The 26,836-nt window shown below is 55.7% G+C and overlaps 2 protein-coding genes across 2 annotated transcripts; both read left to right on the forward strand.

Moving 5' to 3' along the window:
- Nucleotides 1-2,797: 2,797 nt before the first annotated feature.
- On the forward strand, nucleotides 2,798-9,449 carry LOC142825579 (uncharacterized). The gene is made up of 8 exons (XM_089770446.1): nucleotides 2,798-3,155; nucleotides 3,664-3,750; nucleotides 4,586-4,891; nucleotides 5,846-5,962; nucleotides 6,413-6,440; nucleotides 6,611-6,636; nucleotides 6,936-6,973; nucleotides 7,437-9,449. The coding sequence occupies exons 1-8, from the start codon at nucleotides 2,798-2,800 to the stop codon at nucleotides 7,584-7,586; spliced, it is 1,110 nt and encodes a 369-aa protein (XP_089626572.1). The 3' UTR covers nucleotides 7,587-9,449.
- Nucleotides 9,450-17,070: 7,621 nt separating this feature from the next.
- Nucleotides 17,071-25,455, forward strand: LOC142825592 (uncharacterized). The gene is made up of 7 exons (XM_089770357.1): nucleotides 17,071-17,127; nucleotides 17,960-18,046; nucleotides 20,512-20,643; nucleotides 21,019-21,046; nucleotides 21,183-21,208; nucleotides 21,477-21,514; nucleotides 23,266-25,455. The coding sequence occupies exons 1-7, from the start codon at nucleotides 17,106-17,108 to the stop codon at nucleotides 23,269-23,271; spliced, it is 339 nt and encodes a 112-aa protein (XP_089626483.1). The 5' UTR covers nucleotides 17,071-17,105; the 3' UTR covers nucleotides 23,272-25,455.
- Nucleotides 25,456-26,836: the final 1,381 nt, after the last annotated feature.

Below are 26,836 nucleotides of genomic sequence, written 5' to 3' on the forward strand. Positions count from 1 at the left end.
TAACTGCATGCTCGTGTGTTAATTTTATCTAAGTACACACCAAACAGGTTTGTGTTAGAAAACAAGAGAGGACCAAGAGGTGGATGGGTCCTTTATTGCAGATATTCATCCTGCCTTTGACCCCCAAAGCCCTGGATCAAGTGAACAACCAATTAACCACAGGTACAACTTTTAACCTTAGTTACTATGTAAATACATGTATCAATTACATCACCCTTCAAATCCTAATTTACTAATGTGAACACCCATTTAAAGCCGCCATCCCTGCTCAGCTATGGCACAAGGGGATGAAGACTCACATGTTCCCCATTGTGCTTGCTCCTCACACGGTGCTAGAGCTCATGTTGCACGTGGACAGCTTTTCAGGCTGGGAGGGACGGCAGCAGAGTGAAATCCTCCAGAACCAGGAAATGCCACAGTGACTGATTCCCAAACACCCTTAACTCTGCCCCTTGTTCAATGCACGATCACCCATTAATTTGCACGATCACCCATTAATTTTGCCTAGAAGGGTCACTGGACACTTGAACCCAGATGCTAAGAAAAGCTGCGGGGAGGGAGGGACGTCTGCATGGAGCCCGTGATTCGTGGAAGATGGAAGCACACGGCCTGAGGTCTCCTGGCTCCCAGCCTGGGGCACCTTCCTCATGCTGGCAGGGTGTGTTGGAGGGTGTCGTGGCCTCCTCCCCTACAGAAACAGACAGAAGCTGGAGCTGCAGGAGGCCTGGCCAGGCTGAGAGCCCCAAGGTTTCCTGGGTTATGCAGAGACTTCTGCTTACTGCGACCGCCTGAGATGTCACCTGCAGATTATGGTCAAGGCACGAAGGACACAGGAAGAGACGAGACATCGTCATCTTCCTGTCACTGCAGCCACCAGCTGAGCTCCGTATTTGGGGCTGGGTGCAGCTGGGCACCGGGTGTGGGTGGCAGTGCAGAGGGGCCCCTCACCGCCCCGTCATGGCGTCTGCTCTCACCGTCCTTTTCCTCGGTGAGTATCAGGGACAGCCAGAGCGTGGGCCCATGTGCCGGGTGGATCTGAGACCAGGGCGTGTGCCCATGGGGGAAAGGGGAGCTGAGATCTGTGGGATCCACTTGCTCCGGGATCTGGCCCCTAACGACCCGTCTCTTTCCAGGCTGCTGGCTGGCCGGGCAGAGCAGGGCGCAGGGACGTGAGTATCTTTGGGGCACAGGGCACCTAGGAGAGTTTCCCCAGTCAAGACGAGGGACCTGGGCTCCCTCCCACAGCCAGAGGCTGAGACCCCGCCCGGCTCAGTACAGGGATGGGCACCGCAGGGGGGGATTCACCTGCACCCAAGCCCCTGCCCCCAGGAAACACCGAGTCAGCCCCCCAGCGCCCTAGCGCTTGTTCAACAGGCCCAAAAGAGGGGCAGGAACCCGCAGGGTAGATCCCAATTTGCCCCTGGCTCCCGCGGGGGCAGGGCTGGAGTGACCCTGGGGAGCTGCAGGAGTCAGGAGCTGGAAATCTCCTTTCCCCTCCTTGGTCTCAGCCCGGCTGTGGCCACGGGGTCGGGTCTGCACCCAAGGCTGGCCGAGGGGGAACCTGCTGGGCTGCAGACAGGCAGAGGGGGAAGCAGGCGGCTGAGATGTGTGTCGCCCCCACTTAACGGGACGACGGGGGCAGCTACCGAACAGGCGGGCTGGGCTGGGGGAATTAGCGCCCGGGTGGGACCCAGCCCGTGGGGCAGCCAAGCTCCCCTGAGCTCTGTGGGGACGGGGGGCTCCTCCCCCGCAGTAGGGACACCGCGCCCAGACCGGCCCGCAGGGACTCAGGGGGGAGTGGCCCCCGGCTGGGCAGGGACCGTCCGTGTGTCCTGTGTCCGTACAGCACCGAGCACGCGGGGCAGCTGGCCCAGGACAGGGCTCCTGGCGATTGACACGAGTCGTTAGGGATTGTGGTTCCGGTTTCCACGGCGCCAGGCAGGGTCTGTGTCTGGCCGAGGGTCTGGCTGGGCCGATCCTCCCCGTCCTGAGATCCCGGGGGGAGGAGCCGGAACGAATCCCCGGGTCCCGTCCTCCCCCCAGGGAAGCGGCTCAGCCCGGGGAGGAGCCGCCAGTGTCAGATGGGGGGGGGGGTCTCTGGGCGAGTAGCCACAGACACGAGGGCTCCAGCTTTCTCCCCCTCCCCCTGTCCAAACTCCATTCCCCCACAGAGGCTGGTTCCACTCCTGCAAGGGGAACCAGCCCGATTCTGTTGGAGTCAGAGAGCCCCCCGCATGGGGCACAGCTCAGAGTGTATCCCCCTGAGATAAGGGGGCAGGGGATGGAGATCCAGGGAGAACGGTCCCGTGCATCCCGTCTGTCTCCCTCACTCTGCAGAGAGCCTGGGCGAGGGCTCAGAAGCAGGGATCCCCTCCGCAAGGGGCTGCACAGCAGGGCGTTGATCCTGTGACCTTCCAACCCAGAGAGACATGGAGTTAACACTTGAACCTGCCATTAACAGTGACACGTTCACTCTGGAACCTAGTGATTGACAGCCAGTGGAAAGATTCTCTCACCCCCCATTGAGGTTCTGCTGCCTCTGGTTTGGCTTGGGCACCACGGGGTGGAAGGGAAGCAGGTGACATCCCAGAGTCCTGCACGGCCTGGCTGTGTCTGGCAGCAGCTGTGACGCCCCTGGGATGGGCCCCCAGCAGAGTAGACAGGCTGGGCAGAGGTGCCTGTGGGGAGCACAGAGGGGTTGCTGGGTGGCTCCGGGGTCAGGTCACCCATCAGGCACCCCAGAACAGCAGGACACTGCCTGCCCTGAGAAGTCCAGCCCCGGGAACACCCCAGAGCCATGATACCTGAGAAACAGCCCTGGTTTGTGTCGCCCCCAGTTAATGCCGGTTTGTTTGTGCATCCAGAGGGGCCCCTCCCCAAACCCTCCATCTCCGCCAGCCCCGGGGGGGTGATCCCCGTGGGGGGACACGTCACCATCCGGTGCTGCACTGAACAGCTGGGCATGAGGTTCCTGCTCTACAAGGACGGGGATGGGACCTATCTGAACTACACAGACCCTGCTGGCTCAGAGGCTGAATTCAGGATCTTCATCAGCAGCCGGGAACATGGTGGAAACTACACCTGTCGCTATAGCAACAGGTCAGGAGCAGCTCCCTACTCGGTGTCCAGCGACCCCGTGCAGATCATTGTACAAGGTGAGGGGTTTGTGTCGCCCCCACTTAATGCCGGTTTGTTTGTGCATCCAGAGGGGCCCCCCCCAAACCCTCCATCTCCGCCAGCCCCGGGGGGTGACTCAGGGGCGGAGCGCGGGGGGGAAACGTCACCATCCGGCACTGGGCTGAGCATCAGGCTGGGACGTTGCCCTCTCCAAGGGTGGGGATGGGCCCTGTTCAAATCACAAAGACCCTGCTGGCTCCGCAGCTGAATCCCCCACCCCCAGCGCCCAGCAGGACGACGGGGGCAGCTACGGAACCGGCGGCTTCTCAGCGCCCAGCGCCCTGTGCAGAGCATGGGAGCAGGGAAGGCTCCGCCCTGCACCCAGGGACCAGCCGGGGGGGGCCAGAGCTGAATTCACCCCCCACCCAGCTAGACACCGAAGCCGAAACAAACGCCGGGTCCTGGGGCGAGCGGCCCAGTCGCTGGCACCGTGTCAGCCCCTCCCCCTTGGGGGCTGGGTGCTCGGTCCCGTCCCTCCCCCCCCAGCCAACGCTCGTTTCAATCCCACAGAGGGAACCGACCCGGCTGGGCCCCAGCACCCGGATCCCCCCACGACGGCGCCGCAGGGAGCAGGTGAGCGGGAGAAATGGAGCAATTCACCCCCGGGCACAGGGCTCCCGCTCAGACGCCCTCGGGGCCATTCGGGCCTTTGGAGGGGGCCGGTCCCTGCACAGAACCGACGGGCTCAGCTCTTCTGTCTGGGGGGACGGACAGACCCTGGGGACGCCCGGCCGAGGGGCAGTGGGGATGTGGGGCCCCGGGAGCGCAGGGCGGTGGCCGGACGGGAGCACGTCTGGGGAGGGACGGACAGACGGACTCAGACCGTGTCTGCGTGAGACCTGGGCCCCAAATGCCGAATCCCGTGTGGCTCCCGACCCCCCTGGGGAGCTCAGAGCCAGTCTGGGCTGGGGGAATTAGCGCCCGGGTGGGACCCAGCCCGTTGGGCAGCCAAGCTCCCCTGAGCTCTGTGGGGACGGGGGGCTCCTCCCCCGCAGTAGGGACACCGCGCCCAGACCGGCCCGCAGGGACTCAGGGGGGAGTGGCCCCCGGCTGGGCAGGGACCGTCCGTGTGTCCTGTGTCCGTACAGCACCGAGCACGCGGGGCAGCTGGCCCAGGACAGGGCTCCTGGCGATTGACACGAGTCGTTAGGGATTGTGGTTCCGGTTTCCATGGCGCCAGGCAGGGTCTGTGTCTGGCCGAGGGTCTGGCTGGGCCGATCCTCCCCGTCCTGAGATCCCGGGGGAGGAGCCGGAACGAATCCCCGGGTCCCGTCCTCTCCCCAGGGAAGCGGCTCAGCCCGGGGAGGAGCCGCCAGTGTCAGATGGAGAGGGGGGGGGGCCTCTGGGTAAGTAGCCACAGACACGAGGGCTCCAGCTTTCTCACCCCCACTCCCCCATTTCCCCGCAGACGCTGGTTCTACTTCTGCAAAGGGAACCGATCCGACTCCACTGGATACTCTCTCAACCCCTTTCCCCTCCGCGACACACGCTGGTTCTACTCCTTCGAGGGGAACCAATCAGAGTCTGCTGGGAACTACCTCAACTCCTTCCCCCTCCACGACACACGCTGGTTCTACTCCTTCGAGGGGAACCCACCCAACTCTGCTGGGAACTACCTCAACACCTTCCCCTTCCCCAAAAGATGCGAGTTCTATTCCCACCAGGGGAACCCACCCGACAACGCTGGAGACTACAGCAGCCCAGACCCAGCCAGGTACCAGGGCTGGGGGCAGGAAATCCCCCTGGTACACCTAGAAACAGATTCATGCTGCACGAGGAATTGATCCCTGGGGGAGCCATGAACAGCTGCTGGGTGGGATGGGGCGGATCCCCCCAGCGAATGCCCTGTCTGGGTTGAGACCCACCCAGACTCATTTCATATGCCGGGCGGAAGGAGTGGGGGGGGGGGGGCGGATGTTACTGGACAGATGTTAGATTGGCTTGGCAGGGGCAGATCCAAAGAGAGGTTCCCCCAAAACAGCTGCTTCCCTGGTGCCCTCCAGACTAGGGTGCTAAACTGCAAACGGGCCCCAGAGAGTCCCCAGCATGGAGCACAACTCAGAGCGTATCCCCCTGGGAAAAAGGGGTGGGGAATGGGGAGCTAGGGATAACGGTTCCGTGTATCCCATCTGTTTGCCTGACTCTGCAGGGAGCCGGGGGAAGGGCTCAGAAACAGGGATCCCTCCCAGAGAGACATGGAATTAACAGTTCAACCAGCCATTCACAGCGACACGTTCACTCTGGAACCTGGTGATGGGCAGTGGAAAGACAGCGCTGTTATGTCTTCCACTACTGATCACTTCTGCAGGGCGTGGTACTCCCACCAATCCCAAAGGCCCTCCCCAGCCAAAATCCCTTCCCCATTGCTATCCCCCCTCTCCAGTGATCCTTGTGCCGAATTCCCAGGACAGGGGAGGGATCCAGGGTCTGGGTTGTGGGATCTGGGCCCAGCTGGCTTCACAGAGCATCTGTGGTACCTCCCCCCTTCCACCTCTTTCCCCCTAGGACAGCCCCCTGCCATTGGCAGTGAATATCCCGACCACTCCTACCCAGAATCCCCTCTGCTCTTTCCCCCTTGCACCAGCCCCATTACTGTGGGTCCTGGAGGGGGCGGGGATGGGGCAGCATGTGATGAACCAGCCGCTCACGGCCTCCTGCTACTTCCCAGGTGAATTGGGATCAGATCTGAGCGGCGCCATCGTCGCTGGGGTGATCGTGGGAGCCACCGGCCTCCTCCTCCTCCTGCTGCTCTTGGGCTTCCACCACCGCAGACGCACCCGAGCCCGTGAGTGTCCCAGCAAGGGAAGGGTTAAACCTGCTGCTAAGCAGGGCTGGGAAGGGGCAGGGCTTGGAGGGGAGACAGGCCGGGAACCCAGGGGTGGGGCAGGGGACTCAGCAGGGGGTGCTGTCCCCTGGCTCTCAGTGCTGGTGCCATGGCCCTCGGGCAGGGCTAGGGGGCGCTGTGCTGCACAGTGTGGGGTGGGGGGGGCTCTGTAGAGGGGGCGGGGTGTCTGTGGGAGGGGCTGAGGGGGTCGGTATGGGGCACAGGGATTTGTAGGGGGCGCTATGCAGCACGGGGCAGGGCTCAGACTGTCTCTCTGCAGCGAGAGGGATGGGGGCTCCCCTGACAGAGTGGGGGGGGGCTCCTATCCCAGCTGCCCTGTGGGGCGGAGGGTCAGGGCTGGCACAGGGACCCGGGTCGACTCGTGGACAATTCTGCTTTGTGTCTCTGCAGGGGAGGGACCAGCATCGAGGCAGAGCAGGTGAGACCCCAGTTCTACCCCCCCCCCCCCGCATCTACCTACCTCAGGACTCCTAGCTTCTCTCCCTGGCTCTGGGAGGAGTGGGGCCTATTGGTTAGATCCAGGGGTTGGGGCTGGGAGCCAGGGCTCCTGGACTCTGTTACAGTCTCTCTCTCGCTCTCTTCCTGCAGGGAATCTGAAGCTGCAACTACAGTGTGTAAGTTCGACAAGAGGGGCCGTCTATGGGGCAGACGGGGGAGGGTTGGGGAGGAGTAGGGTGTCCCCTGTGGGGCATGTTGATGTGGGATGCAGGCCTGGCTCGTTCTGCATGTTTGAGGGTGACCCTGCCCTGTTTCGTGCCTCAGTTTCCCCATGGGGCTAGTGACCCAGCCCCTCCCTGGTGTGCTGGGGGCAGGCAGGCCAGTTTGTGAAGGGCTAACACAGGGGCTGCGGGGCTGGGCCCAGGGCCTGATGTGAGCCCAGCCCCTCACCAGGGGGGGTGTCTCTGTTCCACAGATGCACTCGCAGGCCTCGGGAAGCAGCAGGATGTCCCGGTAAGTGCCCCCCCTCACAAGCCCCTCCTCTTGTGCGTTCCCCCCCATGCCAATGCACCTTGCACCCCCCCATCTGGGCCTGAGCAGGTCCCACTAGGGCCATGTTGACACTGTCCACAGAGCCCCTCCTGGGCTGCTACAGCCCCACGGACAGACACCGACACTGACAATCCCTTCCCCGATATTGGGGAAGAGAGGAGGGGCCTACAGACACAGAACAGCGAGTCAGAGCCTGGCCCTGCCCCCCACACTCACCCTGAGCCCCTCAAAGCTCCCCCCAAAAGCTTTGTGTGTCTGAGCTTTGCAGGGGCCAACGGGACTGTGTGGGGGCAGGTGCCAAGGGGGGGAGGGGCATTCCCTGATCTCTGCTGTGGGGCTCTGGGTGTCTGGGCCAGGTGTGCGTGTGTGTGTGTGCGTGTGTGTGTGTGTGTCACACAGTGACTCTCTCCCCTTCTTCTCCCAGAAGCCCAACCCCGGCGCCGAGGGACTCACCTACACCGAGCTGGATCGCCAGGCGCTGCAGGCGAAGCGAGACGCCCAGGTCCCTGCCCCCGAGCCCGTTCTGTACGCCACTGTCAGCGGGAGTCAGGGGGCCCCGCAGCTAACCCCGTAGCCTGAGCCTGGGGGAGTCACTGAGACGACGGGGCAGGGAGCGCGGCCCCCAGAGAGTGACGCAGTGACCCCCCCAGGAGAACAGGCTCAGCTTACGGTCTCCTCATAACCCCCCTGAAGCTGGTGCCACCCCACCCGGCCGCACAGACCCACACCCTCGCCCTTGGACACATGCTTCAGCTTCCATCCTATGGACACACGCTCTGATCTCACCCACCCCCCAATGGGCACTCGCCCTGGTCTCAACCCCGCCCTCCCCCATGGGCACTCGCCCTGGTCTCAGATCCCCCCCACGGGCACACGGCCTGGCTGTCTGCAATACCCACTGAGGAAGAGGATGGTGAGATGAGATCCCAAAATGGGGCAGTGAAGGGCGCCACCAGCACCCTGGGTCCCAGCCCCACCCACCCCAGATAAGGAACCGAGATGGTGTTTTCAGCTACAGGCAGCCGACCCTATTTCATCTCTTCCTGCCTCCATCCCGCCTTGTCGCAAATCTGCAGGCAAAATCTCGTGTCGTCAATGTCATCAGAGGTCTCTGCAAAACCGAGGAAACCCTGAAACTATCAGCCTGGCCCAGGGCCTTGCAGCTCCAGCTTGGCCTTGTCTCGGTGGGGGGGGGGGGGGGGGAAGTCTCCTTTGTCCTGGGGAGACGCACCAGGCTGGGGGCTAGGAGACCACTGGTCCAATATTCAGGTTTTCACTGACCATTATTTCCATGAGGATTTTCCTTCTTTCCTTCCTTGATTCAAGCGGCTGGTGACTCATGTGAATACAATGAATCTGTGATCATGCAGTTAAGGGAAGGTGTTGTGAGGGATGTTAGTGGGGGGCAGAGTTAAGGGTGTTTGGGAAACAGGAAGTTGGATTTCCTAGTTTGGAGGGTTTCAGCTGCCCATGTGCGGCATGAGCCTTGGCCCAATGCAAGAAGGAACTCCTGGGTTTGCGGCCCCTTGTGCCACAGCTGAGTGGGGATGGCGGCTTTACCCTGTAATGCCTGGATCTAAGGGTCTTTTCTCAGCCTGGGTATTAAATCAGGCAGGTCTAAAAGAAAAGGGGAGCAGGAGAAATTCCATCCTGTGCCCCCAATGGGTTACTAGCTGGGAGAGACTCAGGCACCATCCCATGCCCCCCACAGAGGCCCTCCCCCCGCCCAAGCTGCCAATGAGTGTGTGGCCCCTTGAGAGGGGAGTGACACAGGCTGTGTTTGTGCAGCCACTGGCTAGTGGGCAGAAGGAAGCTGGGGCCAGGCAGGTTTGACTTTGTCATAATCCAGAGTGCTGGCCTGGTGGCTAAGGGGTTAACCCTCCCTAGCCAGGTGAGTGGTCAGCCAGTAGAGATGCAAGTAGGAATTTCAAACTGGGACAAAGGAATTTTTAGTTTTCCCTCCTTTGGCTCTGGGCAGCTGTTTGTCTAGATACTGAAGGAGACAGAAGACGTGTCTCTCTCTCCAAAAGACTCTTCACCATCTGTAAGTAGGGCAAAGTCCAGGTAAATCCGTCAGGTTTTCTTGTTTTCTGGTTTGGGAATTTGGATCTGATGTCTGTGCTGTTAGAAATTATTGTTTTCCTCCCTTCTGCATCTAAGTCCTGAGCCCATGGGAATCCCCCTTGAGTTTATTAATTTGTGACTCTGGCCATCCAGTCACCTTAGTTATGCTTGCAACGGTAGGATTGTTTTGGTAATAAAATTTCTTTCTTTTTTCTTAACCCGGTTTGGGTTCATTTCTGTGTCCTGGAAAATCTGTCTGTGGGTATCTGCAGGCCCCTGACTAGGGGGCACCTACCATGGACTGCAATAGGTATTTTCTCTTTTCTTTCTCAAGCTCTTTGGGGAAAAGAGCTTGGGGTGTCCTGGGGTTGGTTTCAAGTGTCCACCCCGTTTGTGGGTTCAAAAGCACTTGATGGTGTCAGCGGATTTTTATCCCCAAAATCTAGGTGTTTAGGACTTTGGGGGGAAGTGTTATACCAGAGCCTGGAGAGATCAGGTTTGGGGGTACTTTTGCAGCCCCCACTTCTGCATTCATTGTGCCAGAGTGGGGATTAGCCTTGGCAGACTCTGATCCCGATTCTGGCAGGGGAGTGGGGACTAATGGTTAGGTGAGGGGTTGAGAGCCAGGCCTCCCATGTAACAGCTAAGAACTGAGCCCCTTCTGTGTAGGCCCAGCAGCTCTTAGCCCTGCCAGGCCCTTAAGCCTCCTCCAGCAACACACAGGCAAGGCCCCCCAACTGCAGAACGATACAGACACTGAGAGCAGCTCTGGGCAGGCTCCTGGCCCAACCCAGATGCCCCCTTACTCGGGGACTGTGACAACGTGTCGGGGATTCCCCGTCTCCTGCACCCCCGTAGTGGCATGAACAGACTCCGCCTGCCAGTAGAATAGAGGGAGTTTATTGCTTCTCCAAGATGCAGCACAGATGCAATCTGGTTACAGGAACTGGGGCTAGGAGGCTTCGGGGCCCCCTCCTCTTGAGATGGGGGTGGCTGGGCCCTACAATCCCAGCCCCCTCCCTGTCCCCTTCTCCCCTGCTTCCTGGACAGAAACTGCCTCTCTTCCAGCCCTCCCCCCAGACAGGGGCTGGTCTCCGCCTTCCTCCCTTTGTCTCTCGCCCTGGGGGGCAACCTGGTTGTGAGACCCTTGGCTAGTGACTCATCCGCTGTCCTGTTGGGCCGTGCTGCAAACAGCCGCCAGTGGAGGTCACCCACTGCCCAAGCCCAGCAACCAGCAAGGCACCCCCATACCACACTGGTTACAGAGCAGACAGCCCCCCCCACTACCGCACTGGGACAAACCCAGTTTGCCTCCTCATAGGCCCACGGGTCGCACCCACACTTGGCCTGTCAGCCCCCAAGGGAACCCACTTCAGGATGACAGTCCCTTCTTGGGGGGCCCCTCCAGCGTGACAGCCCCTTCCTGGGGGGCCAATCTCAAGGCTTGGGTCACTCTGCCTTCTGGGGCCATCCCTCCATGAGACCTCAGCCTGTCTCTGCCATGGGCCCCTCAGGGAGCCCCCTCGCTCTGGACCCCCAGAGCCCCACTCCCAGAGGGGTGGGCGCAGCCCTGTTCCCCAGCCCAGAGCGAGTCCCAGCCAGCGTCGGGCAGGCAGGTCTATGAATAGGGACGGCAGCATATAGATGTTTAAACGATTACCTGGGCTTATTGGTTAATCCAAATGACTACACAAAGCCCTCCTCCCCCTCCGCTGCCTCTGTATCAGAGGCAGCAAGAGGTGGCCACTCCTGAAAGAAGCTGGCAGGCACGGTAATGGCTCCGTGGTGCCATGTGCTGCCCCTCCTCTACCAGCACTGAGCCCACAGCATCCACTGGCCTCGGTTCCCCGTTACTGATCAGTGGGAGCTGCAGGAGCAGGGTCGGCATGTGGAGTCCCCCTGCTCTGCCTCCCTCAGGTGCTGCAGGGACATGCCGGCCACCTCCACCAGCAGCAATCGCCACGGGGCTGGTGACTCCAGCAACGGCAGGTGCGGCAGTTTAGAACTCACAGCCCAAAGAATGACACTGAAGCGCTAGAGAAACGAAAACGATGACACGCACGGAGCTGTCCCAAACCGAAAGGAACCCACTTTGCAAGCAGGAAAAGTAACAACCCCCCCACGTGTGTGTTGGGTGGGGAGAGGAGAGGGAAGGACAGGGGGTGCGTGAGAGAGGGACGGACACACACACGGTGTGAGATTTGCGTTGCCACGCTCCCTCCATCCCTTTCTCTCTGCGTGGAGATGGGATATAGAAATGGGGGAGAGGTGGGACACCCTGACATCAGCACCCTCTCTTCCCCTCCCCCCCCACACAGCAAGCAGGAGGCTCTGGGGGGCAGCTCCAAGGCAGAGGGCAGGCGCAGCAGGACCGTGGGCGGAGGAGCAGCAGAAGTGCCGGCGCTTGAGAGCTTCCCACCCAAACCAATCAGGATCCCCTGGCCGAGGCTCCAAGATCGACTGGTAGATCCCGATCGACTGGTCAGTGACCACTGGTCTGATCGAACAGTCAACTTATCGCGGTACATCGGCGTGAGCTAAACTGAGCGCTGCACTCACTCCCCGCTGTCGACAGATCTCCTGGGCGACAGAAAATCTAGCGCCTATTCGATTAGGGAAGTAATTGACTTTTAGCAACCCCCCTCTGTCAACCACTGGCCTCCCACTGGCCAGACCCGGCCGTGCTGCCCGAGCGGGGTCTGCTCCAGTTCTGGGCTGCTCCCTGTAACAACAAACTCCCTTCTCCTCCCCTTGTTAAGCCAGTAACACCCACGGACACTAAGTGCCTCTCCCCTCATATGTAGCCCCTCTGAATCCTCCCTCCCCATTTGGTCACGTCAGCCCCTGTGGTCTCCTGGTTCCCAGTCTCCAGCACCTTTCCCCAGGCTGCCCGGCACTGGGAGGGTGACCTGGCCCCGTCCCCACGGAGACACAGACGCGCTTGGCCAGGCCGAGGGTCCCAGAATTTCTGGGGCTGGGCAGGGATCTCTGCTCACAGCGAGCGCCCTAGGTTGCACCTGCCGATTAGGGATGAGACATGACAGGCACAGGAAGAGATGAGACATCGACACCTTCCTGTCACTGCAGCCAGCACCCGAGCTCCGTATTAGGGGCTCAGTGGCAGCGCGGAGGGACTCCTCATGGCATCTGCTCTCACCGTCCTCCTCCTCGGTGAGTATCGGAGACAGCTAGAGTGTGGGCCCATGTGCCGGGAGCAGGGGTGCGGGGATCTGAGACCAGGGCATTGGACCACGGAGGGGAGCTGAGGCATGTGCCTCTGACAGGGGGGAGTCACAAAAGGACCCTTGTGGGGGTGCTTCCCGGGGTACTGACAAAGCCACTGACAGGCTTCTCCTTGCTGTGTGGGGCTCCCCACCACCCTGCCCTGCTGGGCCAGATCTCCTGGCCTCCCCCAGCCAAGGTGCAGAGCTGAGATCACACACCGCCCTGCCCCGCTCCGGAGCAGAATCTTTTCAGGTGCGAGGGAAATGCAGTTTCGGGCCCAGTACCCATGAAACCTAGACCCCGAGTGGGATCAGGACCCCAAATAAATCATCCAGCCAAATTTCAAAATAAGTTATTTTGAAATAGATTTGAAACAAGATACGTAATTTGCATAGTGCAGATCGAGTATCGTATTTCGAGTTTAGGGTGCTGTGAAGACGCACCCTTAGAGACAAATAAATATGTATTTACTAGCAAACAAGGCCTGTCCATGGCCAGGCCAAGTCATTTTGCGTAGATTACAGTTATAGGAAAGTTCTAGATATACGTAATAGAATTTTTTATTAATGTGCTTGCAAAAGGGAGGGTGAAGAAGAGTTTTACATTTGCAGGATTTCACCTGCCAACATTATTCATTTTATTGAATAATTCCCATACCTAGAACATTTGAATCGGAAACTCCTACAGGTTCCATTACTCTTTTCCGTAACTCATTGGAATAATTTTGTGGTTTGGAACAGTAAACATTTTCTTTGCACTAAACTGACAGTTGAAGAGGCGACTTGATTTTAATTTTGTTAGCATCTATTTCTTACGACCTCTGCTCATAATGGTCATGACTTTTTTTCCAATGAAACCCACAAATAATTATTTAAACCTTTCACCCAGAATATTTTGGTGTAAAAATTAGCGCATTCAGCTAATTTAAGTTGAAGGATTGCTTATGCAAAATTGGATATCTGGGTAATCGCGACGTGTGACTTTATTTTGCACAAAGAAATCCGCAAACAAGCAAACTCTTCAAAATCTAAAAGTAGATTGTTTCATCAGTTTTCACAGGCAAAACCCACTTCCTCAGATGGGCCTCTAAAGGAAGTGGGTTTTGCCCACAAACACTCACGAAGCTATGCATATTTTTGTTAGTCTCTAAGGATGCGTCTACATAGCACCCTTATCTTGAAATAACTCGCTATCCCGAAATTCCCCTTAACCCTCATGGAATGAGGGCAACCGGGATGTTGGAATAAGCCGCCCATTATTTCAAAAGCTATTTTGAACTCTGCTTCAGTAGAGGCGGAATAGCTATTTCGGGGTTCTTCTGGTGTTCCAAAATAGCACCATAGTTTAGACCACTATTTCTTAAACTTTTTAAGACCGAGGAACACCGAACAATATTTTTTTTATGAAGAACACTACAGATTTTTGGTTGAGCAAAAAAAAGGTCGGGGGGGAAAAAGGGTCGGGGGGGAAAGGAAAAAAAAGTTTGCCTGTGCCTTTAAGGGCTGCCATTTTGAATTCTGTTCTCTGCGGAACCGGGGTGCCGTGGAACACAGTTTAAGAAACACTGGTGTAGCCATACCCTAAGGTGCTACAGGAATACTCACTGTTTTTAAAGTTGCAGACTAACACTAGTCAAAGATTTTAAAGCTTTTAAAGTTGCAGACTAACGTTAACACTTAGGGTACGTCTACACTAGCTCATTAGTTCGAGCTAGGTATTGTAATGAGGGCAAGCGGAGTTGCAAATGAAGCCCGGGATTTAAATATCCCAGGCTTCATTTGCATGTTCCCGGGTACCGCCATTTTTAAATCTCCCTTAGTCCGAACTCCGTGCCCACGGCTACACACATCACAGAGTAGGTAGTTCGAATTAAAGATCCTAATTCGAACTACCGTTACTCCTCATTCCATTTAAATCCCGGGCTTCATTTGCAACTTCGCTTGCTCTAATTACCCTACCTACCTTGAACTAACGAGCTCTAACAGAGGCCACCCCTCTGAGACTAGAAAACGCCTGGCTAGTTCTAACACATGAAAGTTTCTTACAAACTTACACTCAAACTGTTCTTATTGCAGCCAAAGCTCCAAGCCAGGGAAAATCTTTTCCCCGTGGGGTCTCTGGTTTGTACTCTCGGGAGTGTCCTGCCAGCCAAAGACAAAAAGCCTATACACTTTGCACCCTATAGATTTCCTACGGGGCAGGAATTCTTTGTTTCTATGTTCCAGCCTTCCATGGAAAATGACCTGGTCAGACCCTATCCATCTGGGTGGTCACATGCCTAGGGAGGTTGTGGAATCCCCATCTCTGGAGATATTTAAGAGTAGGTTAGATAAATGTCTATCAGGGATGGTCTAGACAGTACTGGGTCCTGCCATGGGTACAGGGGGCTGGACTCGATGACCTCTCGAGGTCCCTTCCAGTCCTAGTATTCTATGATTCTATTCTATGATTCTATGTCTTCGTAAGACCAACCACTGCTTAGACTTAGAGGACAACAGAGGCTGTTCAGGGGTGATCACCCAGACATGGAGGGAAACACCCTTGCTGGCTTCTGTTTGCACATTCCAAGCCCTAAGCCGGTCCCTAGTCCCTATTCCTCAGTTTAGCCACAAGAGTGATACATGCACCAACATAAGAAAGGCAGGTCCAGCAAAAGGCAGATTTGTTTCCGTAAGACAATGTCTTACAGCATCGGGGAGGGGGTCCATCACAGTATTCATGGGGGAAGGGTGTAGAACTGAGATCGGTGGGCTCCACTTGCTCTGTACTTTTTAAAGTACATCAGAAGCAGGAAGCCTGTTAAACAACCAGTGGGGCCCCTGGACGATCGAGATACAAAAGGAGCACTTACAGACGATAATGTCATTGCGGAGAATCTAAATTAATACTTTGCTTCGGTCTTCACGGCTGAGAATGTTAGGGAGATTCCCAAACCTGACCCGTCTTTTGTAGGTGACAAATCTGAGGACTTGTCACAGAGTGAAGTGTCATTAGAAGAGATTTTGGAATTAATTGATAAACTTAACAGTAACAAGTCACAGGGACCAGCTGGCATTCACCCAAGAGTTCTGAAAGAACTCAAATATGAAATTGCGGAACTATGAACTATGGTTTGTAACCGATCCTTTCAATCAGCTTCTGTACCCAATGACTGGAAGATAGCTAATGTAACGGCAATATTTAAAAAGGGCTCTAGAGGCGATCCCGGCAATTACAGACTAGTAAGTCTGACGTCAGTACCGGGCAAATTAATTGAAATAATAGTAAAGAATAAAATGTCAGACACAAAGAAGAACATAATTTGTTGGGCAAAAGTCAACATGGTTTCTGTAAAGGAAAATCATCTTACTAATCTATTAGAGTTCTCTGAAGGAGTCAAAAAACATGTGGACAACGGGGATCCAGTAGATATAGTGTACTTAGATTTCCAGAAAGCCTTTGACAAGGTCCCTCACCAAAGGCTCTTATGTAAATTAAGTTGTCATGGGATAAGAGGGAACATCCTTGCATGGATTGAGAACTGGTTAAAAGACAGGAAACAAAGGGTAGGAATAAATGGTAAATTTTCAGAATGGAGAGGGGTAACTAGTGGTGTTCCCCAAGGGTCAGTCCTAGGACCAATCCTGTTCAACTTATTCATAAATGATCTGGAGAAAGGGGTAAACAGTGAGGTGGCAAAGTCTGCAGACTATACTAAATCGCTCAAGATAGTAAAGACCAAAGCAGACTGTGGAGAACTTCAAAAAGATCTCACCAAACTAAGGGACTGAGCAACAAAATGGCAAATGCAATTTAATGTGGATAAGTGTAAAGTAATGCACATTGGAAAAAATAACCCCAACTATACATATAATATGATGGGAGCTAATTTAGCTACAACTAATCAGGAAAGAGATCTTGAAGTCATCGTGGATAGTTCTCTGAAGACATCCATGCAGCGTGCAGCAGGAGTCAAAAAAGCAAACAGGATGTTAGGAATCATTAAAAAAGGGATAGAGAATAAGATGGAGAATATCTTATTGCCCTTATATAAATCCATGGTACGCCCACAACTTGAATACTGCATACAGATGTGGTCTCCTCATCTCAAAAAAGATATATTGGCATTAGGGAAGGTTCAGAGAAGGGCAACTAAAATGATGAGGGGTTTGGAACAGATCTTATATGAGGAGAGATTAAAGAAACTGGGAGTTTTCAGTTTGGAAAAGAAGAGACTAAGGGGGGAAAGGGTAGAGGTCTATACAATCATGAGTGGTGTGGAGAAAGTGAATAAGGAAAAGTTTTTTACTTGTTCCCATAATATAAGAACTAGGGGTCATCAAATGAAACTAATGGGCAGCAGGTTTAAAGCAAAGAAAAGGAAGTTCTTCTTCACACAGTGCATAGTCACCTGTGGAACTCCTTGCCTGAGGAGGTTGTGAAGACCAGGACTATAACAGGGTTTAAAAGAGAAATAGATAAACTCATGGAGGTTAGATCCATAAATGGCTATTAGCCAGTATGAGTAAGGAAAGGTGTCCCCAACCTCTGTTTGTCAGAGGGTGGAGATGGATGGCAGGAGAGAGATCGCTTGATCATTACCTGTTCGATTCACTCTCCCTGGGACACCTGGTACTGGCTGCTGTCGGCAGACAGGGTACTGGGTTGAATGGACCTTTGGTCTGACCCAATATGGCCGTTCTTATGTTCTTTTGGGCTTATGTTCTTTGGGTGCTCGGTCTCCCCCTCTCCCAACCCAGCCAACGCTCGTTTCAATCCCGCAGAAGGAACCGACCTGGCTGGGGCTTTGCAGCCGGATCCCATCATGATGGCGCTGCAGGAAGAATGTGAGCGGGAGAAATGGAGCAATTCACCCCCGGGTACAGGGCTCCTGCTCAGACGCCCTCGGGGCCCTTCAGGCCTTTGGAGGGGGCCGGTCCCTGCACAGAACCGACGGGCTCAGCTCTTCTGTCGGGGGGACGGACAGACCCTGGGGACGCCCGGCCGTGGGGCAGTGGGGATGTGGGGCCCCGGGAGCGCAGGGCGGTGGCCGGACGGGAGCACGTCTGGGGAGGGATGGACAGACGGACTCAGACCGTGTCTGCGTGAGACCTGGGCCCCGAATGCCGAATCCCGTGTGGTTCCCACCCCCCTGGGGAGCTCAGAGCCAGTCTGGGCTGGGGGAATTAGCGCCCGGGTGGGACCCAGCCCGTGGGGCAGCCAAGCTCCCCTGAGCTCTGTGGGGACGGGGTGCTCCTCCCCCGCAGTAGGGACACCGCGCCCAGACCGGCCCGCAGGGACTCAGGGGGGAGTGGCCCCCGGCTGGGCAGGGACCGTCCGTGTGTCCTGTGTCCGTACAGCACCGAGCACGCGGGGCAGCTGGCCCAGGACAGGGCTCCTGGCGATTGACACGAGTCGTTAGGGATTGTGGTTCCGGTTTCCATGGCGCCAGGCAGGGTCTGTGTCTGGCCGAGGGTCTGGCTGGGCCGATCCTCCCCGTCCCGAGATCCCGGGGGGAGGAGCCGGCCCGAATCCCCGGGTCCCGTCCTCTCCCCAGGAAAGCGGCTCAGCCCGGGGAGGAGCCGCCAGTGTCAGATGGGGGGGGGGGGGGTCCTCTGGGTAAGTAGCCACAGACACGAGGGCTCCAGCTTCCTCACCCCACCCCCCATTTCCCCACAGACGATGGTTCTGCTTCTGCAGAGGGAACCGACCCGACTCCGCTGGAAACTACAGCAGCCCCAAACCAGCCACCCAGCGCGGGGCCAGGTACTGGGGCTGAGGGCTGGAAATCAGGTTCATGATACACGAGGAACTGATCCCTGGGGGAGCCATGAACAGCTGCTAAGTGGGATGGGAGCAGAACCTCCCCCCCCCCCACGCCCAGCAATGCCCAGTCTGGGCTGAGACCCGCCCAGACTCATTTCATATGATGAGTGGGAGGATGTTATTGGGCAGGTGCCGGATTGGTTTGGCAGGGGCTAGTCCCAAGAGAGCACCCCCCTGCACAGACTAGGATGCTGAGCTGCAAATGGGCCCCAGAGAGCCCCCAGCATGGGGCAAAATCCAGTGTGTATCCCCCTGAGAGAAGGGCGTGAGGCATGGAGAGCTGGGGATAACAGCCCCATGTATCCCGTCTGTCTGCCTGAGTCGGCAGGGAGCCTGAGGAACAGCTCAGAAGCAGGGATCCCCTTCCGTGGGGGTGGAGGGGGGGCTGCCAAGCAGGGCTTTGACCCTGTGACCTTCCAACCCAGATATACATGAAGTTAACACTTGAACCCGCCCATTCCCAATGAATCATGGACTCCGAGAGCATTGGAGCGGGAAGGGACCTCGAGAGGTCATCAAGTCCGGTCCCCTGCCCTCCCGGCAGGACCAAGCACCCACTAGACCATCCTGGAGACGTGTCTGTCAATCTGCTCTTAAACATCTCCAGGGATGGAGATTCCACAACCCCCCTAGGCAATTTATCCCCATGCTGATCCACCTGACAGGCAGGAAGTTTTTCCCAATGTCCATCCTAAACCTCCCTTGCTGCCGTGTAACCCATTGCTTCTTGGCCTGTTCGCAGAGGCCAAGGAAAACAATTTTTCTCCCTTCTCCTTACAACACCCTTTTAGAAACTTGAAAACCGCTTTCATGTCCCCTCTCAGGCTATGTCTAGACGGCTGGCTTCTTTTGGAAGAAGCTTTTCTGAAAGAGATCTTCCAAAAAAATTTCTTCCGAAAGAGCACGTCCACACTGTCAATGCGCATTGAAAAAGCCATCTGCTTTTTCGACAGACAGCGTCCACACTGAAAGGACGCTACCTCACATTTAAGCTGGGATTACTATGGACGGAGCGGCTGGGCTTTTTCCTCTTCCCTCTTCTTTCGAAAAAACTCCCTCTTCCCCGTCCACACACGCCCTTTTCCCAAAGAGCTCTTTCGGAAAAAGGCTTCTTCCTCATAGAAAGAGATTTACCAATGTCGGAAAAACCCCTCTGTTCTTTTGATTATTTTTGAAAGAATGCGATTGCAGAGTGGATATAAGTGACGTTTTTTAGGAAAAACGGCCGCTTTTCTGAACAAACTCTGTCGTGTAGACATACCCTCGGTCTTCGCTTTTCTAAACTAAACAAGCCCAATTCTTTCAGTCTTCCCTCATAGCTCATGTTTTCTAGACCTTTCATCGTTTTGGTTCCTCTTCTCTGGACCTTCTCCAATTTCTCCACGTCTGTCCTGAAATGTGGTGCCCAGAACTGGACACAATACTCCAACTGAGGCCTAATCAGTACAGAGTAGAGCAGAAGAATGACTCCTCGTGTCTTGCTCACAACACTCCTGTTAATGCTTCCTAGAATCACGTTTGCTTTTTTTTTGCAATAGTGTCACACTGTTGACTCATATTTAACTTGTGATCCACTATGACTCCTAGATCCCTTTCTGTGGTACTCCTTCCAAGACAGTCACGTCCCATTCTGCGTTTGTGAAATGGCTTGTTCCTTCTTAAGTGGAGGACTTTGCATTTGTCCTTATTGAACCTCATTCTATTTACCTCAGACAATTTCTCCAGTTTGTCCAGATCATTTTGAATTAGGACCCCTCCTCCAAAACACTTGCAACCCCTCCCAGTACTTGGTATCATCTGCAAACTTAATAATCGTACCATCATCTAATAATCGTATGCCATCATCTAAATCATTGATGAAGATATTGAACAGAACCGCCCCCAAAACAGACCCCTGGGGAACCCCACTTGTTATGTCCTTCCAGCATGAATGTGAGCTATTAATAACTATGCTCTGAGAACAGTTATCGCACGTTGTTCACTCTGGAACCTAGTGATGGCCAGTGGAAAGACAGCGCAGTTATGTCTTCCATTACTGATCACTTCAGCAGGGCATGGTTCTCCCACCAATTTCAAAGCCGCTTCCCAGCCAAAAGCCCCATCCCCACTATTCCCATCCCACTCCAATGATCCCTGTGCAGAATTCCCCAGGACAGGGTCAGGATCCAGGGATCTGGGTTGTAGGATCTGAGCCCAGCTGGCTTCAAAGGGCACCTGTGGTACATCCCCCTCTCCCATCCAGTCCACCCCAAGACAGCCCCCTACCATTGGCAGTGAACCTCCCGACCACTACTACCCAGAATCCCATCTGCTCCTTCCCCCTGCACCAGCCCCATTGCTTGAGAGGCAGGGGATGGAGCAGCAGGTAATGAACCAGACACTCAAGGCCTCCTGCTGCTTCCTAGGTGGATCAGGAACAAATCTGAACGGCTCCATCGTCACGGGGGTTATTGTGGGGGCTGCCGGCCTCCTCGTCCTTCTCTTCCTCCTTGTCCTCGTCCTCCTGGCCTTCCTCCGCCGCAGACGCACCCGATCCTGTGAGTGCCACAGCGAGGGAAGGGTTAAACCTGGGCAGGGCTTGGATGGGAGACAGGCCAGGAATCCAGGGGTGGGGCAGGGGTCTCAGCAAGGGGCGATGTCCCCTGGCTCTCAGTGCTGGCCCCAGAACACATAGGCAGCGCTAGGGGGCGCTGTGCTGCACAGTGTGGGGCGGGGGGCTCTGTAGTGGTGCAGGGGGGCAGGGCTGAGCCTGTCTCTGGGGTACCCTGGCTCACTGGCTGGAGCGGTGGGGGATCCCCTGGCAGAGCAGGACGGGAACCTCTCCTCCCAGCTGCCCTGTGGGGCGGAGGGGCAGGGCTGGCATAGGGGGGCCTGCATAGACTTATGGACAATTCTGCTTTGTGTCTCGCCAGGGGAGGGACCAGAATTGAGGCAGAGCAGGTAAGATCCCAGTTCTGTCCTCGCCCCCCATCTACCTACCTTAGGACTCCTGGGTTTTCTCCCTTGCTCTAGGAGGAGTGGGGCCTAGTGGTTAGAGCCAGGTGCTCTGTTACTGTTTCTCTCTCTCTCCCTGCAGGGAATCCGAGGCTGCAGTCACAGTGTGTAAGTTCGACATGAGGGGGTGATGTGAGGGGCAGGGTGTCCCCTGTGGGGCATGTCAATGTAGGGTGCAGCCCTGGCTCATTCTGCATGTTTGGGGGTGACCTGCCTTTGCCTCAGTTTCCCCATGGGGCTAGTGACCCTGCCCCACTCCAGTGTGCTGAGGAGCAGGCAGGCCAGTCTGCAAAGGGCTTAATGGAGGGGTGGGGGGCTGGACCCAGAGCCTAACCTGGGCCCAGACCTTCACCAGGGGGGTATCTCTGTTCCACAGATGCCCTCGTGGGCCAAGGGAAGCAGCAGGTTGTCCTGGTAAGTGCCCCCCTGCTCCCCGCCTTCCCATCTCATGCCAATGCACCCCCACACACTGAAAAAATAACATTCTCATCATTTAGAATAACGAGTATCTTACTGCCTCTATAGAAATCCATGGGATGCCCACATCTTCAATATTGCAGACAGATGTGGTCACCTCATCTCAAGAAAGATATATGGCATTGGAAAAGGTTCAGAAAAGGGCAACAAAAATGATGAGGGGTTTGGAACGGGGCCCTATGAAGAGACATTACAAAGACTGGGACTTTCCAGCTTAGAGAAAAAGAGACTAAGAGGGGATAGGATAGAGGTCTATGAAATCCTGATCAGTATGGAGAAAGTGAAAATGGAAAAGTTATTTACGTGTTCCCATTACTTAAGAACTAGGGGTCACCAGATGAAATGAATAGGCAGCAGGTTTAAAACAATCAAAAGGAAGTTTTTCTTCGCTCAGCGCAGCGTCAACCTGTGGAACTCCTTGCCAGAGGATGTTGTGAAGTGTCATGGCTCACAGGTCGTGCCCACACTTGGCTCGTGGGTCCCTGGGAAGGACCCCCCCTCAGTGCAGTAGCCCCTTCTCGGAGAGCCCACTTCAGTCCAGCGGCAGTGAGACAGGCCTTACTCGGGAGGTCTACTCCAGTGCGGCAGTCTCTCTTGGGGGGGCCTACTCTCACTTGGGGGGGGTCCACCCCTCCACCTCCAGGAGGGCACCTCTAAGGGCCTTCAGCCACCTACCTCCACTGTGAGCCCCTCGGGGGGTCCACTCCCTCTGGACCCCCAGGACCTCCACACCCAGAGGGAGTACTGCAAACCTGCTCCCCAGACCAAAGAGTCTCCCCGCCAGCACAAACCAGGGGGGTTTATTGAGCTTTATTGGGCTGGTCCCCGAGGTCTCCCCAGTGCAGCCCGAGGTCTGTCGTCTGGCCGGACCCGGCTGTGTGCCCTGAGCAGGGCCGGCCGGTCACCAGGGCACCAGACGCCGGGGCTCCAGTTCTGGGCTGTTCTCTGCAGCAACAAACTTCCTCCCCCTTGTCACATTTAACCAGTAACTCCCCGGGGCACCGAGCCCCCTGCCTGCAGCCCCCTTTGAGCCCCGAAGCCCCCGACTTCCTCACATGGAGACCAGGACTTCAACAGGGTTCACAAAAGAGCTAGAGAAATCCATGGAGGTTGGGTCCATCGATGGCTATTAGCCAGGCTGGGCAGGGAGGGTGTCCCGGGCCTGTTTGCCAGGGGCTGGAAATGGGTAACAGGGAGGGATCAATAGTTGATTCCCTGTTTCTGTTCACTCCCTCTGGGGAACCTGGCATTGGCCGCTGTGGGCAGACAGGACACGGGGCTGGATGCACCTTTGGTCTGCCCCAATGTGGCCATTCTTATGGGCCAGCTCAGATCCCACTAGAGGCCATGTTGACACTGGCCCCCCATCCATGCTTGGGCTCCTACATCCCCACAGACAGACAGCAGCGCTGGGTTCAGCTCTGGGGGTCCCCACCCCGTAGTGAGGATGGGGCTGGAGTCCCAGAACTCAGTCAGAGCCTGGCCCTGCACCCCTCAAACACACCCTGCACTCCCCAAACCTTCGTGTTGGTCTGAGCTTTGCAGGGGCCAGCGGGATTCTATGGGGGGCAGGTGCTGCTGGTGGCAGGAGGGGGACTTCCCTGATTTCTGCAGCTCTGGGGGCTGCAGTGTGTGTGTGGGGGGGGAAGGTTTCACTTGACACACGCAGTGACTCTCTCCCCTCCCAGCCTTAGAAGCCGGATCCCGGTGCCGAGGGAGTCACCTACGCCGAGCTGGACCAGACAGGTGCTGCAGGCCAAGCAGGACGTCCCGGCCACTGCTCCCAAAACCACCCATTACACAGCCATCACACCCCCTTTCTGCCACCATACCCTGAACCTCAGCCTGTCACTGGAGTGACGGGGCAGGGAGCGTGGTCCTCAGGGAGGGACGCAGTGACCCCCCCCAGGAGAACAGGCTCAGATTACGGTCTCCCACAATCCACCCCTGCAGCTGGTTCCCCCACACCCAGCCTCACAGACTCTCCCTTGGACACGTGCCTCAGCTACCATCCCATGGGCACACACCCTGGTCTCAGATCCCCCCCATGGGCATACACCCTGGCTGTCTGAAATATTCACCGAGGAAGAGGCCCCAGATAAGGATCTGAGCTGGTGAGCTACAGGAAGCCAACTATATTTCATCTCTTCCTGCCTCCATCCTGCCTTGTCACTAATCTGCAGTCTAAATCTCGTGTCGTCAAAGTCATCAGAGGTTTCTGCAAAACCGAGGAAAGCCTGAAACTGTCAGCCTGGCCCAAGGCCTTGCAGCTCCAGCTTGGCCTTTTCTCAGTGGAGAGGGAGGGGGGTCTCCTTCATCCTGGGGAGGGCGCACCAGGCTGGGGGCTAGGAGACCACTGGGTCAGATATTCAGGCTTTGACTGACTATTATTTCCATGAGGATTTTCTTTCCTTTTTTTCCTTCCTTGATTCAAGTGGCTGGTGACTTATGTAAATAAAATTAAACTGATCATGCAATTAAGGAAGGTGTCATAAGGCATGTGAATGCGGGGGCAGAGTTAAGGGTGTCTGGGAAAGAATAAGTGGCATTTACTGGTATTGGAGGCTTTGACTCTTCAATGCCTCCTGCTCAGCCTGCAAACCTGCCCATGTGTGACACGAGCGCTGGCACCGTGCAAGGAGCGTGCGTGATGGAGAACATCTGGGTCTGCTGCCCCTTGCACCATAGCTGAGCGGGGATGGAAGCTTTACACTATAACGCCTGGTTCTAAGGGTCCTTTGTCAGCCTGTGAATTAAATCAACCAGGTTCAAAAGAAAAGGGGAGCAAGAGAAATTCCATCCTGGGCCCCCAGTGGGTCACCAGCCTGGAGAGACCCAGGGACTTACTCATGCCCCACAGATACCCTGCCCTCTGAGCTGCCAGTGGGCGTGTGGTTATGTGTACAACAGAGTTTCATAATGTTTTATGTAATATGCTTAATGGGTAGTGTGAGAGTGAATGTTAAACAACTCAAACTCTGCTGGCCGCTTCTCCGGGGAGCAGGGAAAAACAGTCTCCTAAGCCCTTCGTAAAGATGCATCAGGCAAACTGCGTCTGTCTGTATCTGATGTCAAGACAGAAAGAGATCAGCGGGATCCTTGTGAGTCAGCGGGATCACACTGTTGCTCCCAGGAGTAATTAGAATATGGGGTGTGTTATAAAGAAATTATAATGAATGAATTAAAAGTTTGTACTAATAGAAGCTTTGAATTAGGAATTAGATTGATACCTTCCTGTGAACCATTGTGTCCCTTTTCCCATGTGTGTAATGATGGTGTAGTTCCTGGGGATGCAGGAGTGAATGGAATGTGAGTGTTTGGAGAGAGAACAACTTGGAGGTCCAACAGTTTCAGGGTCCAGACAGTGGAAGAGAGGAGGGGACTGGAAGACTCAGAGGCGTGAATGTACCATAAATTGGGCTCAATACACACAGACGGCCTTGGAGTGTTAAGAAGCAAGCTCTGTTACAAACAAGAAAGCCTTGAAATAACATTGGGGAGGACACACCAACATACTGACGTCGGAGTAAAGAATAAATCCCAGATAAACAGATATTGAGCAGAACAGATGGTGAGTGCGTAGACCTGAATGGGAGAAAAGTCCAATAAAAGATGGAGCGTCCTGGACGAATCTCCGGGTCTCGTCTTGTCAACATCAGAGCGTCGGTCCAGACTGAGAGAAGTTCTCGCTCCTCCCTCTCACATTTAACTTGCCTGGCCAATAAGTTAATGTGAGCCACAGACTGGTAACCTTAAGCAACCACAAGACTTTGGGCCGGGGTGGGACTTGTCTTTCTAAAGCAGATAAAGTGTTTTTCTACTGTATTCTCAATAAATGCAGTGTATTGCCTTTTCCCCGGAAAAAGATCCCGTGTGCTTCTTATGAGCAGAACAGCCAGACTCCTAGAGAGGGGCGTGACGCAGATTTGTGCAGCCACTGTCTAGTGGGCAGAAGGAAGCTGGGGGCCAGGCAGGTTTGACTCTGATCTCGGTTCTGCAGGGGAGTGGAGACTAATGGTTAGAGGAGGGGGCGTCCCATATAACAGCTAAGAATCAAGTCCCTTCTATTTGCAGAGCCTGGTTGGGCCCAGCAACCCTTAGCACTGCCTAGATGAGCCAAGCTCTTAAGCCTCCTGTAACAACACAAATGCAGGGCCACCCCCCAGCAGCAGAATAAGAACATAACATAAGAACATAAGAACGGCCGTACTGGGTCAGACCAAAAGTCCTTCTAGCCCAGTAGCCTGTCTGCCGACAGTGGCCAGCACCAGGTGCCCCAGAGAGGGTGGACCAAAGACAATGATCAAGCGATTTGTCTCCTGCCATCTCTCTCCAGCCTCTGATAAACAGAGGTCAAGGACACCATTTTATCCCCTGGCTAATAGCCTTTTATGGACCTAACCTCCATGAAATTATCTAGCTTCTCTTTAAACTCTGTTCTAGTCCTAGCCTTCACAGCCTCCTCTGGCAAGGAGTTCCACAGGTTGACTACACGCTGTGTGAAGAAGAACTTTCTTTTATTAGTTTTAAACCTGCTACCCATTAATTTCATTTGGTGTCCTCTAGAATGATACAGAATGGACAGGCTCAGCTGAAGGGACCTGCCCCAACCCAGGTGCTTCCCTCCCTGGGAGACAAATCCAATTCGCCTTCTCACGGGCCCACAGGTCGCGCCCGCACTAGGCGAGGGTTGCCAGCTGTCCAGTTTTGAGCCAGACAGTCTGGTATTTGAGGTTTCTGTCTGGGAAACAAATTGAGAAAATACCAGACATCTAAATGCGCAATATTTCCTAATTAGGTAGAAGTTAGCCGAGCGCCACAGCAGGAAGGGAAGGGGGGGCGGGGCGGTGACGTGCAGCGCGACAGCAGTTCCAGGTCCCATCACCGCCCCGCCCCCCTTCGCCTCCCCCCGTGGCGCTCGGCTGACTTCTGCGCCGCTCAGCCAGGCCGCCGCGGGGAAGCAAGTGGCGCAAGCGGCCGTTTGGGCTCCGTGGTCCCCCAAGGGAGAGGCAGGAGGGGGAGGAGAAGAGAAAGAGAGAGACAGAGAGAGGCAGGAGGCGGAGGAGAGCTGAGAGAGAGAGGGGGGAGGCAGTAGGAGGAGGAGAGAGAGAGACGGAGCGAGAGACCGGAGGCTCAGGAGAGAAGACTGAGGTGGAGGAGAGACCTGAAAATCCCGTCTTATGACGGGCTAATTGGCTGGTATGTATAGAATTGTGTGGCATGGTTATGACTATATGTTAACGATCTTAATGTTAAAAC

Source organism: Pelodiscus sinensis, chromosome 18, assembly GCF_052426305.1.
Source record: "Pelodiscus sinensis isolate ZL-2025 chromosome 18, ASM5242630v1, whole genome shotgun sequence".
NCBI classification, from domain to species: domain Eukaryota; kingdom Metazoa; phylum Chordata; order Testudines; family Trionychidae; genus Pelodiscus; species Pelodiscus sinensis.